We start from the raw sequence: 15,821 nt of genomic DNA, 5'->3' as shown, positions 1-15,821 counted from the left end.
GGATTTGCAGATGGATGCGAACGTAGTTTAAATTTAATATTGTTAGGTATGTAACGTGTAGACACAATATCGCGCACGTTATTCAAAATAAGATTATGTTTATTTAAATATAATGCGAAAGAAAAAGGGAGAAGATCAAGAAAATAAAAGATTTTTCGTTACAAAAATATTGAATGTTAATAATACATAAGTTATGTGAAATGAAAAAGGAATGTAACAAAGAAAGAAAGAAAGAATGAAGAAAAATAAGAACAGAAAATAATTGATATATTTATCAAGAATGTTTTTTTCTGTTTTAAGAAAATCTAAAAAGATAGTTTTAAAATTCTTATATAAATAATCTGCTTCTCTTATCTGTGATCTATTCTACTCAATAAAAAAAAATTCTTTATTATGCTTTTGATCTTTAGATCTTCTTTCGAAATCCATTATCGAAAAGGATGCCTGTAGAAATGAAAAATGCCGCTTATATGACGATTATAAATATGTATTTAATTACTTTGTAATTGTATTATAGTAGGTCAATCCTTGTGTATGTATATATATATATGTGTGTGTGCGTGTGTATGTATGTTGGATGTATGTATGTATGTGTGTGTATGTGTATATATATATATATATAATATATAATATAAATTTTATATATATATATATATATAAAATATAATATAATTTTTATATGTATACATACACACAAATACACATATATACAAAAGAAGAGAGAAATTTAGTCGAACAAAAACACACGAGACATCACCGGTTAACTTGTAAAAAAAGAAGGGGAAAAAAAATTGAATGGAAATCAAGCGAAAGCCTAAATTTAATTGGAATTTAGCGTGTGCGCCAGGATATTCGTACAAGTCGCGTATAAATATTAATTCGTCCGGATGAGAAAAAATGTGTTATATAAGATAACTATGAATTCAAATTATTCTGCCAGGAGTCACAGGAGAAAATAAACAAATATATTGCATGGAATTATTTTTGTGCTCAATTACAATGATTATATGTAATATGATTTTTTAATTTCTATCTGACATGATTAATCAATCTCTCAACGAATATTAGAAATACAGTGGATAAAAATGAAATTGATTAAATTCTAACCATTTTTGTTGATTCTGAAAATGTGGTTTATTTGATGGCTTGTCCGGATTTCGGTCTCTCTCTTTCTAACTGAAGGATATCTTGAATTATTCGCATGGTAAGCACGAATTGTCGTTTGTGATGCGCAGCGAGGAACTGCCGATTCCAACGAAATAGAATATATAGTCCAAATCTTTCCGCAGTTCATCCAGTAGTCATGCACCGACAAGTGCATTTCTTCGTCTTCTTTTCTTATATTCTTATTTCGTTTGCTTTAGCAAATGGCAGTGAGTGTGGATCATATTTTGCTTATGTGTTTCATTTCTTCTTTTTTTTTTTTCATTTATTTAATATATTAATAATTTTTCATTTTAATTATTTGCAATTCGAAAAAACAATTATTATTTATTTTCATAACTTTTTAACCGGAGAAAAAGTTTTGATGACCGGTGAACGTGAATGCATACAAATTATTTGGCATTAAAATATAAATTAGGATAGAAACAAGAATCTTCGATTAAATTTACGAATCGTTTAAACGCAGAATTAAGATATATATATATATACAATATTTTTTATTTGATTTTAGTGAGACACGGATTAATTTATTTATTTTTTTTCTTTTTTGTTAATTACAAGAGAAATGAAATATTTGTGACGCGTAAACTCATTTTGAAGTTTTAATTGAACGCTTATATTGTTATATCTCTTTTTTATTTCTTTTTATTTCTTTTATTTCTTGGTTGATTTTAGTTACAGTGGAACGACCGCAATCATTAAAAGACCAATGTCTGGAATCAAATATTCTGGAATTAGAGGAATACATTTCTACATTGAAATTTGCAAAAGTACCTACAATTAATTCAATGGTCGTTGGTTTTGAATTTCCAATGGCTACTTTACCCTTTGGCATTTTGAGATCCGACTGGACGAGATTATTATTACTACGTAATGTGCAAGAAAAAAATTCAATTTTAGCCGAAAAATTGGAATTTTTATTTAAAATTTTAATCGTAGCTTATCAAAATTTCGAAAAAAGCCTGTCATCGAGAAAATTCTTCAATGGAACGAACAATAGGTAAGCCAAATTCGATTCTTGATTTTAATATTATTCATTGAACAGATCACATTAATGAAATATTTAACAACATTTGTTGTTTTGTTATAATTTTAATGAAAGATTTCATTTTAAACATAATATCAAAATACTATAATCGATTCTTTGACGAAAAAAGAAAATATAACAAATAATCATTTTATTTCTAAGAATATTTCTAATACAGGAAATATTTGCAGCGTTAGCGAAACTCATGTGGAAACGAAATTAACGAGGTCGAATTTTAATTTTAACATAGAACAATCAAGAATACCTTCTGATAATACAAATATTAATATTATTCCTGATAATCGTGGTGATATAAACGAGAATGAGATTACTGAAAATACAGAAAAAGAAGAGAATGTTGAACACGTTAGTATGGAATATAATAAAAATGTAAAAGGAAATAAAGTGACAAATTCTATGAATAATCATAATAATAGTAAAGTTACTACGCATACGAATTCGCAAGGATATACGAAAGCCGATTGTCCGAAAAATACAATTAAATCTTTCTTTCCTGTACGCATAAATAAATTATTAACAAATACAAGAACGTCCAATGATCCAAATAATCGGATAACAAAAGTTAGCATTCGTAATGAATCGAATAATGAAAAAGTTATAACAATACCATTATCAATTTCCTTAGAGATTAGTTTAGACGGTGCAAATATAAAAGTTCCAATATCAACGAAAAAAATGGAGAGCTTGGATAATTCAACAAATATAATAAAGTTTGATTATGCGGAAACGTCTACAGAGGGATTGAATTCGATCGATTGTTCTTTATCGACCTTTCGAACGGAAATTTTAGAAGAAACTATATCGCAGGAAACACAAATGGAAACAAACTCAAACAATATAATTCATTTGAATGATTCTGATGAAATGGGTAATCTTAATATCAAAGAAAATCAAAGTATGAATTTAACGACTAGTAGGATTAATCCTAACGAGGTAAAGAAAGATGAAAATATCGATGATTCCTTTTCGACTAGTGTTGAAAAAAGTGAAAAATTAAATGTTTCGTTAGAAACAACTAAGAACGATAAAATAAATAATCATAATTTGGCAATAATTGACGAGACAAACAAAAATGACAAAAGTTTTGATTCTTCGACTTTTAACGATTTTAATTCCACATTTATTTTACCTGTCGATTTGAAAAAATTGACCATAGTGGAAATTGTTAATTCTATGAAATCTAATGATAAAAAGAATCCTATGGAAAGTAGCGTAAACAATATAACGAATTATGAAGGTAATACGCGAGCGACTATTTCAAAGATTCTACCGATTTTGAAAAATGATAATTTAACACATCCGTCGAATGTAGCAACAACAAATTCGATGGATTACATCGATCCATCAGCGAGCAGCAATATTTACGATGTTTTCACTGAGAAGACAGACTCCTCTATCGACAGATTTCATCATAAGGTCGAAGATAAACTGAAAAAGCTTCCGGTTTTCCGAGAACAACCTCCAGGACACGTTACGAAGGATCATAAAGCGAACGTAGAACTTTCTTCGCTTGTCTCAAAGACTATTACCTTCCTGACAGACTCGATAACGGAAACAAATAGATTTAAGGAACATCCCTCGAATCCTCTGAAACGTGACCGTATTAATAATTCCGATATCGAAAAGAATTATAGATTATTTTACAATTACGGAGGAGGACTGCCGGAAAAAATTAGGTATGAAATCTCGAGCTCTGGTAACTTTATTATTTCCATTATTTTAATATATAATTTTAATTAAATTTGTCCAAATATTATCTCTCTTTTTAAAATCATTATGATTTTTGTCTATTTTGTCTTATTCTCTCTTTCTTTCCTTTTTTCTGTTTTTTTTTATTTTTCAGAAAATATGACAGAAACATATTGGATTTTATTCGTATTAAATGCAAAAACGAATGTACGTAATATGATAACAGGAATATTATTCTTCTGACTGTATAAAATATTATATAAATATGCGTATACCGTTATCAATTGAAATAACGAGAGGAAAAATGAAATTTTATTTTATTACGATTATGTTATATATTTATTTATTTAATATGAAAATGTTTGGAGTGTTATTCGACAAGTGGACTGTTTTAAGAAATTACAGGTGAGCTTTTTCGACCAATATCGTCTCAATACATTGCATTTGCACCTAACCCGGTGCAACGACCGGACACTTACCGATTCTTATCAGCGATTTCGTGGACGGTCCATAAATTCATGGCCCGGAACCGACTGATATTTACGAGCTCCGCACCTGGTAACGTCCGTCATGTTTTACGAGCCCTCGTAAACGAATCCTCTTATTATCTGACCCGATCTCCTGTGTAAACTCTTTCGCGTGGATTCGGCTTTGAAATTTTACGGGGAGATTTTTAGGATGGTCTCCGGTCAGTTTTATTAAAGGACAATACGGTATTTTTTTTTCACCGTCGATATGACATCTCTCGTTGAGTTACCATCGAACTATGGATACAATTATTTTATTCCAACGAGACTTCCTACCCATGCAGCAGCAACACCCATCTCATTTTATAAATGACGCATACTTTTTTTCCTTTTTTTATTTTGTATTTTATCAAATCACATTACTCGCGCGATTATTTTTTCAGATTTAATTTTTAGACAAAAGCTGTCGCAGTGCCGAAATTTTTAGATTTAATTTTTAGACGAAAGCTGTCGCAGTGCAGAAATTTTCAGATTTATTTTCTCTACCCCCCGGAACAATTATATTCTTCTTTATTTGTTTTTTTTTTTGTTATCAAAAATATCCTACAGTTTCGACGATTTTCATCGCCAATATTATCATTATAGACAAATATTCGGTGTCACTGAATAGAAATAATAATAATAATAATAATAATAATAATAAAAAAAAACTAATTTTTTATATAGAGTAAAAAAGAGAGAAATGTAAAAAAAGAATATGAAGGAATAACGAAGAGATTATGAAAAATGCCACTCACCATCGATGTACATCATTTTCAATTTTCTAAAAATGACTTATCGACAAAGTACTTTTTCACAATTTTTCCGAACAATGGGTAAATAGATACGAACGATAAATTTGCGTTCGTGGATCAGCTTTCATCCCTACGGGGGAAAAAATGTCACTCGAATGTTGGTAGAATGTTGGAGAAGCGTTGGAGCATCAAGGGTGAGGAGAGCGGGTAGGAGGATGGGGGTACGGGTAGAGAAGTACGATAATTAGTGCTGTCGCTTTTTCGTTTGTAATTACCCCGTCAAGTGGTCGGTATTGTTCGTTAAACGAACTGGATGATTTTCGCTTGTAATTTGTAAAAATATTCATGCGTCGAGACTTTTAATTAATCTATCGGCCCAAGTTTGACAAATTTCACGTTTCCCGTGGTAGAAAAATTTGTCGATATTTTTTTCTTGGTGTGTTTTCTGTTTTTTTTTTTTTTTTTTTTTTTTTTTTTTTAAACGTCCAGCAGAATGATCCATTTCACAAAAGTTGTTCGCAAAAATTGTTGTCATCGTTTCCGTCACGTCGAATAACTACGAGAGAAAGTCTTTTTCTCCTGTGTAAGAGAACGTTACCGTTAAAATATCTTTACGTTTTTACAAAATTCCTTCTTATCGCGTCGATGTAACGCGTATCGCAAAGCATCGTCGTAACACGTATAAACTACCTTTCTTATCCCTTTTTCGAAGATACGGAGAAAGTTTTCTTTCGACGATCTCGAGAATTGCGATCGAATTGACGATAAGAAATCGAGACAGAACGGCTTACGTTTTTACTCGTCCTTCTAACGACAATGTTATATCCATTTTTCGATAACAGAATATCGATCGAGATAACCACGTGTTAACAACATCTATCTTAGGATCAACGTTATTTTCGTATCATCAAGGATCTGTGATCTTCTATTTCGAAAAGTTTAACTTTGTTTTGTAAAATCGAAAAAGAATGTTTTTCAAAATTATTCATTAAAGATGAACGAATGAACGAACGAACGATCCGGTGTCATATCAAATGTTACATACAAAATAGAAAAAAGTTAATTGAAAGGAACTCTCGATTGGATACTTTTTCAACGAAACTTTTTTCGATATTAATTTCGATCTGCATAAATGCATAATAACGTATTCTCAAGAACGAGGAGAAACTTTTCCTACGTTGGTCCAGATCTGAAACCATTCTATCGGAATAAGGGGTGTGGGGAGAATGCGAATATCGAAGGATAATAAAATTTCATCGCCGTAAGAATCGAGCCGAAGGAGAAACGGGTATGCGAGTAGATACCCCCGGACGTAATAATTACGCTTAGCGATTAATAATATAAATTCATTACCGAGAGCTTTGTAATTTAAATTTCACTATTGCCGGTAACTTCCCGTGTACTCGAAACCTTATCTACTTTTCAGAGAGCACCCGTTAGCATACAATTAGGACCATTCCGCGCTCATTTCCAACTACTTACGTTTCTAATCATCGCAGCCGATCTTTTTCGTTACGTGCTTCCCTGTTGCGAATTTTGGGAGATGCACTTGGACCGCTATGCACCAATTAATTTACTGTATACGTAATATAATATAATATTGTGTAATATATATAGACTACCGTAAATTATGAGGGGAACAGAACATCTGTAAGAAAAAAAAGGAATGCCTTTGGTGTAACCGTAATTATTTTGTTAAACCTTACGTTATGACATGCATTAACGCGACTATCGTTCCATATAAATTTGTTCGTGCATGCGTATCGTTGCATGGTACGACCCCTACATGGGTCGATCTTTCATAAGTGGCCTTTGCACGGACGACCCGTATGGGGACCGCTCTTTTGATGCAAATCAACAAACTATACGGAATTTTTGGTCAACTAGTCTACTTACTTACCTACGTTTTATTAATGTATTTTTTTTTTCCTTACTTCGTTCAAGGTTCTAGCGATATTTCTTATATTTTCATTACTTTCCACGTTAATTATATTACGAAATATTATATGTTATAAAATAGGAGTTTTATGAAATGGAAACGTCTATTATTTACTTGGAATTTTGTATTCGTATATTTTGAAAATGGAAAATATAATAGTTAAGTGTTTGCAAAGTGTGTAGGTATTTCTCTAACGGGGTAACATCGCACAAGGGTAAAGCTATTTAAATAAGAACGAACTTTTCGCATTGGTCGACTCTTTCTCTGTGGCGACGGTCTCGAGATGTAATTTTCATGGTAGGACGCACACGGAGACAGGGAACTTAGACTATCCTTGCTCTTAATGAGCTCCAATCTGAATTTTGGGTAAAGGTCCTTCTCGAAGCCACGGCCGGAGAGAAAATCGAGTTATCAGAGCGCGCGAGAAATTTTCCTACGAGTACCTATACATGCATAAAAGGGTATGCGTGTAGATAGTTATATACCTATGTGAAAATCTTGTTAACGTTTTTCATTTAGGGTAATACAATCTTGGAAGCAATGCGCAAACATCGATCCCATAAGGGAATAGGGGATGCATAACTTCAATGTAGATCAGGAGATTTGTTCGTTGATGTCATCTACCTTCCCTGAGATGAAATTTCATAGATGAACGGCGAGAAGTAAAAGCTGGGACGATCGAATGCCAACGTCAGGTTCTTCGCAATTTTCTATGATCCACACGTTCCTTCGAAGTGCTAACGAACAGAGCTATTTCAGCGATCGGAATTTTCAGGTGGTATATCCTATCTGCATCGATCGTTAACGCAACTACGTTTACGAAATGACTGTAGTTGGGGGATCGACGATAAAGGACGAGCTTTACTTGCGATAAGCCTCCGACAAAGCAGAACACATTTGTTTCAACGGTTAGAATTTCAACGGCTCGGCTATGAAATCATTTAATCGGCACTAGAAGTTTCTCCATCGAGGGTACAAATTATCCTTAAATCTTCTACATATATATATATATGGACCGTTCATTTTCAAAGTGGTGTAAGTCCATTTTCTCTTATTTCGAGAAAATTAAAGGTTAACATATCTATTAATTAAAAAATTTAGGCAAATTATTTGAAGTCTGGCAATGTTCTACTGTTTTATCAACATGTAATTTGATTATATAAATGTATTTTAAGCATATTTTACTAAACTGATGTATACTTACGCGCTGCAAATGGACTTACACCACTTTCAAAATAAACGGTCCATATCCGTCATTTTGAGTTTATTGTTAATAAAAATCATGAGTACAAATTAGTTTCCAATTTGTTTACATCCATCAATATATCCAAAATGAAATAGAATTATTTAATATCTAGGACAGTCTTGGGTATTAAAATTTGAAAAGACGTTATTGTCTGGTTGAATCGTAAAACTGTAATAAAATTAGAAACGTTCCTTGAAAATGACTCTCGTATATAAAAGGGAAATGGATGAGTATAAGATAAAAAGGATTTCACAGCTATGGCGTATAACGTGAACGGTGCTAAAGCAATTTTCTTTAGATGATAAATCTATAATTTTGTAACACTAAAACTTGGCGATATGACGTTGATACGAGCAAAGAAATAAATTAAGTGTATAAGTAAAGAGAGAGAGAGAGAGAGAGAGAGAGCGAGAGGAAAATGATCGCGAGTTCTACTAAGGTAGGTAAAAAATTCCTTAATACCGAAGCATACTCTTATGCACGAACGAGAGAAGGAAAGTAAAATTGGCAAAATCGCGAATAAAGGAATGCTAAAGGGATTGGATGAAAAGAGGGGAGGGTGGGAGGGAGAGAGAGAGAGAGAGAAAGAGTGAGTTGCCGGTTAACGAGAGAAACGAGTCGAAAGGAATATCTTGCGAAGGAGGAGAAAGAAGAAGAAGAAGAAGCAGTGAATGAAACGAGAGTAATGCAACCAATTAGTAAGAATTAGCATGGAACAATGTCGGTGGAAAGGGTGTGGCGTTGGAAGAGGCAAAACCGAGGAGAAAGAGTCCCAGCACAACCCTTTTCTACGTCCTTTCACCCTTTCTTCCCTTTTACTTTCTTCCCTTCCTCCCTTTGCACCACTAAAATAATTACCGGTGTTCTTCTTCATCCTTTTCCAGTTTTCTCTACCACCTTCTACCGTTAAATGATTTTCGTGAGCTTCCTGCCACTGTCGGTGCTACTTCGAAGCCGAAGTAATCCTGATGAACGGTCAGGAACTACGAGTATTCTCTGCTGTTTTCGACGTGAGAAGCAAGGAGATAAAGAGAGAGAGAGAGAGAGAGAGAGAGAGAGAGAGAGAGAGAGAAAGAAAGAAAGAAAGAAAGAAGTTGGTGATTCGTTTCCCTATGAGAAACAACGTAGTAGGGTTAATCCACTCTCTAAGAATAAAGACGCTTTCTTTATTTTTTTTTTGTATTTTCTTTTATTTTCTAACAAAAACTTAGATCGTTAGGTTCGGGCGTTGGTCCTGTTGTTTCTTGCTCTTTCTCAATGAAACCAGACGCTTTCTAAAAAGTTCCTAAGCAAGGAACTCACGAGTTGGAAGAAAAACGAGAGAGAATAGACATGATATGTTACAAATGATTGAATACCGTTTTATATTATGCGTTCTATATCAAATTATGACCAAATAATGGTTTTTCAGTTTGTGATTATGTTGTTCATAAAAGATAATTGATTTTCCCGCATGATATCTTTGTATAATATTGCACAATCAATATTATAAATACAATTTATTTTACTTTTATTTCTTAATATGTTTCTATTTTGAATTTTGTAATTATCATCACACAGAGTTTACATGAAATAATTACTCAATATTTTTTCGTTCAGATAGAACGTTTTAAGTCGACAATAAAAAGGGTTAAAATAAACGAACTTACGTACCTATATGTATATTGGAGTATATTAAAGTTAGAAAGGGAAGGACAGATTGTCGGACATTTCGAGGAGGACGTAATCATCTTTTCCCAGCTATAGGAACGGCATGCCAAGGAAAATCCATTCTCGTCACGTCGAGAAGAACGGGCACAGTTGAGACTTGGTTTAAACTTTCCCCTCTCTCTCTCTCTCTCTATCTATCTATCTTTCTCCTCTATCCTCTATCCCTTACTTCCCACCCCCTTCGGTAAAGCTAGATTCGCTTCCCTTTTTTCGCATCTCTTTCAACGACGACGGATGAAATTAAAATTCTTCATGAGACCGAAACGTCACGTACCGAGTCGGTCACGTCGTTGGTTTTGCCCCGTCGTTGGGTTAAGGGTAACGTGCCTCATCGACTGCTACGGCATATCCTACGATCTTTGCGAGCCGACGTGAGATTCGTTAAAATCTTCGGGATCTTTATTACGATCTATCTTAGCTGATACTACGACTTGTATTTATACAGTATTAATACAATACATAGATACTGTTGGTTTGAAATATTTCTCACGGATATCCGATATTAATTTTCAATCTTTTCCATTAGTCTCTCAGATCCAATTCGAGATCTTTGTTTTTTTCCTTTTCCATCGTTTTACCACCCTTCGATAAACTCCCTCCCTTCCTCCATCCCACTCTGTCTCTGTCTCCTTTCCCGATCCTTTCCCGTACCTCTTTTATTTCCTCCCAACGAATTCTCATTTCGAGCTAATGCAAAACTTTTCCCCGTTCGGTTTCGTTCTCTTCTCTTTCGGAATAAAACGTTCGATAGACGACGGTATATAGTTGAACGGCCCAACGAACGCAAGACTTTTATCCAAACGGACACGAATTCGTCTCATCGGAGGAGAGAGAAAAAGAGAGAAAGAGAGAGAGAGAGAGAGAGAGAGAGGTTTTCCTCGAAAATCAACCTAGGGAACTTTAAGCTACGTTCGAGGAGGAGGAATGTCGACTAGAATCGCGAGAAGGATTATAAATAGCGGAGTTTCTCGATGCATTGGACGAATTAATCTTCCTCGATGTCATTATTTAAGCGAGAAATTGATGTGTTCGCCGTTAACGACGCTCTCGGGTTACAAAACAATTTCCGTCTCTCTCTTTCTCTCTCTCTCTCTCTCTCTCTCTCTCTCTCTTTCTCTCCTTCGTCGTGGTAACCCCGTCGTCGTTCGAATGGTCCCTTTCCCTTCGAACTCTCGATGAGAGCGAAGCTGTGCCTGGTTAATTGGAAGCAGTCTCGAACTTTGCGACCCCTTACCACCAAAAGTGCCGATGAAATTGCGGCACCCTCCAGTCTTCGACCGGTTCGTCGTCGCCGTCGCCATCGTCGTCGTCCTCGTCGTTCCCGAGTTTCGAGTCTTCCTATCCACCCTTCTTCTTGCTTTCTCTCCATTTCTATCTTTGTCTATCTTTAACGGTCTCTCTTCGTCTCTCTGTATCACGTTCACCAGCTTGCCTGGTCTCGTTCTCTCTGACCCCCATTCTTTAAGAGGGTGGTTCTTTTAAGGAAAGGGTATAGAAAGAGAGGGATATAAGCGAAATGAAGTGAGTGAAGGACGGAGGGAAGATTCTCTTTGACTCTTAAAGAGTCTAAGCGTGATGTGTAGGTAATTGTTACTTCATCTCGATGTTGATTATAGTCATTTTCCTTGCTTCGAACCGACCTTTAGTTCTCCCAGACTCTTTGCCTTGTAAGACAAGCCCTCTCCTATACCCCCCCCTCTCTCCGTTCCTACCTCTCCTTCTCTTTTCCTCATCTCCTACCTCTCCTTCTCTTTTCCTTCTCTTATTCACTATCACCGGTAATGAAAATTAACTTGGAGCACGTATTCGCGAGCACTCGTTAGTACGGTTGCGTTCGTGACAATGTCAAGCGATAAAGATCAAGCTATTTCGTGCTTCTTATATGTAAAGTTCTTTTATTTTTCTTTTTCTTTTTTTTTTTTTTTGCCCTCTTTTTGTAATATTTAAATCTTACCCTTTTTCCATATTATTTTACTTGTTTTTGTTCTAAACGAATGGCAGACAAAAAGAAAGGGATTATAATTAAATTACGTTTTTAATTTCGAATAAATATAAGGAATGAGTGTGTGTGTGTGAGAAGTATGAAAGGTTTTGAAACCCAATAGAGTCATATGTTGAGTACATATGAAATAAGGTGATCGCAAGTAAACGACGATATGGTAGGTTCTAACTCTAGTTAGATATCAAACGTGTATATGCGTGCGAGATCAGGCGATTGACAAGTGAACGAGGATTGTGGAAGGTTTTAGAGTAGTTAGGTATGTCGTGCGTACTTTATTTATGGGGGTATACATGAAAAGTGTGAACGTAATAGGTAAATGCAGTATAAGATTGTCAGAGAAAGAATCAGAGAGAGAGAGAGAGAGAGAGAGAGAGAGAGAGAGAGAGAAATCGAGAGAGTATTCGACGTGTTCATAGATTTTATTACTTTCTGTATATGTTTCCTTATGTAACTATAATAAAGGATATTTTATTATCATATTAATAATATATTTTACATAAATGCATAGCTATAAACTAGATATTATCAAATATCATTGATAACTAACAGTATATAAAGCTACGAGAAAGATAAGAGAATGAAAAGAATTAGTATACTGATTATTTGATCTCCTTAACGGGCAAGCGATGAAATACGAAGCTCGATAATAGAAAAAAACTATAATCCTACGGAGTAATAAATATCATCGTCATCCGTATTTATGATTATTCCTCGTTAAAGCAGAATCCACGATTCGCGCATGCTCCTCCTACGAGTCTCGCGTTAATGATTGCCGTATGAAGAAAAAGAGAATTTTTACGATCTCGTTCGTTATAATATGAGAACTACCTATCTCTCTCTCTCTCTCTCTCTCTCTCTCTCTTTTTTTCTCTTTCTCACCTTTTTTTCATTGGCTTTCGCCATGTCAGCCAACTCTCGTTGGACCACCTCGCTAACATTAACGATCGTGCTCTTCGCGTCCGACATTATAAATTACATTCCACGTTTTCTTTCTCCCTGCATGCTAGAAATGAGGGAGAGAGAGAGAGAGAGAGAGAGAGAGAGAATGTGTATGTGTGTGTGTGTGTGTGTACGCCTTTTGTCGTTCATTAATAGTCGCACGTTTGTTCGGGAATCGTCGTAAATCTGTACCGTTCGTCGCATTATCTATGTTTTCTTATGCCCGTTAGCATGTTTTCTTATTAATCTATCTTATCTATTTGAAATTTGAATAAAAAATTCTTCTATATATCCTAAGCTCTTTTTTCTATCCTAAGGGAATAATAATCCTCGATTTTGTTTTTCTTTTTCATCTAATTTCATATCGTTTTTTGACATTCCGATAATATTCATCATTGATCGATTCGATTTTCCGAGAAAACTTATCTTCGCATCGTTGGATTTTTTCTATCTTTAAAATAGACTACGATGAATTACAATTTCTTTTTATCTTTTGGTTTTATTCTATCGGTATTCGAATCCATTTGGCCGTTACTTTATATTTAAACGAGTAATAACTATTGGTGAAACGAGGTAGTACCTATTTTTCTCTCTCTTTTTCTTTTTTATTTTTTCTTTTTTACAAATGTATATACATATATATATATATATATTCATTTGATGAAGATCCATTTGCAGAGCAGAGTACTCGTAATTGATAATCAACGGAAGATCAAGAAGGGATGAAAAGAAAATGTTACTTTAAAGAAAAAAAAATAAAAGGTAGAAAGTAAGAAAGATAGAGGTTCGATGTAAGTGGCAAGAGATAGGAAAGTAAAGTAGGGTTCGAGAAGATGGGGAAAGAAGAAGAAGAAGAAGAAGTGGTGGCCAGGTGTAACGGACGAGAAACGAGAATCCTTCGGCACCTCCTTTAGCTCCTATCTCCGACATTAGTAACCTCGAACTATTTCAAACACTTCGTGTCTCATTTGCATGCCGGAACGCGGTGGAACATCCATATACGAGCCTTTGAGGAAACCTCGTGATTTCTCGATATTCTTGGTACGAAACTTTAGATACTAGTGGAAAGGAGGATATACTGCGCGATCTTCGACAATTCTCGCTTGTAATTACGAACAGATACGGGGGACTATTCGAGTTCTAACTTAATAGTTGAGGATTCTACGCGATCTATGTTGCGAGAGATAGTAATCATTGTTATTCATTTAAATTCATTTGAATGCGTGCTCGTGTTTTGACGAGGAAAAACGAAAGATCGATCGGAATTGGATGAACACCATCATAGATTGAGGAAGATGAGCAACTCTAGCGCGACGTTTACGGAAAATGGATCATCTTAATCACTAATCCATCACTCACCATTGCCCTTTGACGCAACCGTGCGTGAACTTTAGCAGATAGACGATACATCGGCCCCGCTAAACGCATAACGTACCGATCCGTTGAGCTTTGGAGGTCAGCGTCAGAGGTCAGAGGTGGAAAGCCGAGCTCGTTCGGTTAACTACTTCGTTGGTAGTAACGTAACGTGCCTCGGTTGGTTAATGTGGAACGCCTGGTCTGGGAGGGAAGATTTTCTCTCCTACCCCGTCGGTGTATCATCATCGTTAACTTGGACGAGTTCGATGAACTCAAGGCTGGATCACAGAATGAGAGAATAGGATAGATAGGAGAATGAGAAATCGAATTGATATCAATGATCTAGCTGACGTCGACATTCCGAGTCTAGAGTCCTGGTTACTGATAACAACCCTTAAATCATTCCAAACCCAAAAGCACATTCCGCGTTAGGTACTAACACCACTAACGGATCTTTCTTCTATTTAGCCGAGTCCGTTAAATTGATTTTGGAACTTGGACGTGAGACCTTTAAGAGGACAATTTCTCTCATCGTTTTTTTTCCTCCCTCTCTCCCCCCATCCCCTATTAACTAGTTAAAGACGGAATATACGGATCGTTGAATACGGTAAGTTCTCGATGATCGTTTCGCTTCGCGGAGTTACGCAATATCGCAGGACCTGGAATTTACGAGCATATTAGTGAGAACGAACGAAGAGACACGGGTGATCGCGTCTTCGCGATTTCACGTGTCGCAAGGCATGCTCGATCGACCGATCGATCGAGTTTGGATCACGTTTGTGGTAGATATATATATATGTATTATATATATATATATATATATATATATATATATATATATATATGTACGTTATATTCGATCGAAGATCCTACACGATTCGCGGAGAGAGAGAATCGATTCGAGCTGTGAAACATGTAGGTACATAGACGCCTAGGAAGGGTGACCAGCCTGTTGGGAGCTCACCCCTTCGAGGAAGAGACTCGTTGGCCCGTGAACTCGCCGATAACGCAGAATTATAGTTCCCGCCACTGGCAAAGCCTCCCTTTCGAGTCAGCCCTGTGACTCTCTCTCCTTCTCTCTTCGTCTTTCTAAATGTGCAATGCCTATCATCGTGCACATGGAAGGCCTGAGTTGGCTTACACCTATCGTTCTTTCTTTCTTTCTTCACTTCTCTCTCTCTCTCTCTCTCTCTCTTTCTTTCTTTCTTTCTTTCTTTTTCTTCCCGATTACTTCCGAAGGACCGATTGGGGACGGTGAATTATAACCGATTGGAAACAAGGAAAATAAAAAAGTATCGAGCTTCCTTTTACGGTTCCTGCGGTTTTCTATGCTACGTTAACGAAGTACATTATACGTGATATTCGCAAGAATGATTATTTTTATGGAGTATTAGATTTATAAAAAATGAATGATTTAAAATTGCAAATATCGAATAGATTAATTCGTAAGTAACTTATTTCTTTTAT

General features: G+C 35.3%; 1 protein-coding gene across 1 annotated transcript; it reads left to right on the top strand.

The window, feature by feature from the left end:
- Nucleotides 1-2,706: 2,706 nt before the first annotated feature.
- On the top strand, nucleotides 2,707-4,128 carry LOC106787145 (glycosyltransferase-like protein gnt13). The gene is made up of 2 exons (XM_014749265.1): nucleotides 2,707-3,888; nucleotides 4,056-4,128. The coding sequence occupies exons 1-2, from the start codon at nucleotides 2,888-2,890 to the stop codon at nucleotides 4,114-4,116; spliced, it is 1,062 nt and encodes a 353-aa protein (XP_014604751.1). The 5' UTR covers nucleotides 2,707-2,887; the 3' UTR covers nucleotides 4,117-4,128.
- Nucleotides 4,129-15,821: the final 11,693 nt, after the last annotated feature.

Source organism: Polistes canadensis, unplaced genomic scaffold (assembly GCF_001313835.1).
Source record: "Polistes canadensis isolate GaletaPanama2010 unplaced genomic scaffold, ASM131383v1 scaffold_4, whole genome shotgun sequence".
In the NCBI taxonomy this organism is placed as follows: domain Eukaryota; kingdom Metazoa; phylum Arthropoda; class Insecta; order Hymenoptera; family Vespidae; genus Polistes; species Polistes canadensis.
The sequence above is the reverse complement of the archived record's forward strand: the minus strand, read 5'-3'. Positions and strand labels throughout refer to the sequence as shown.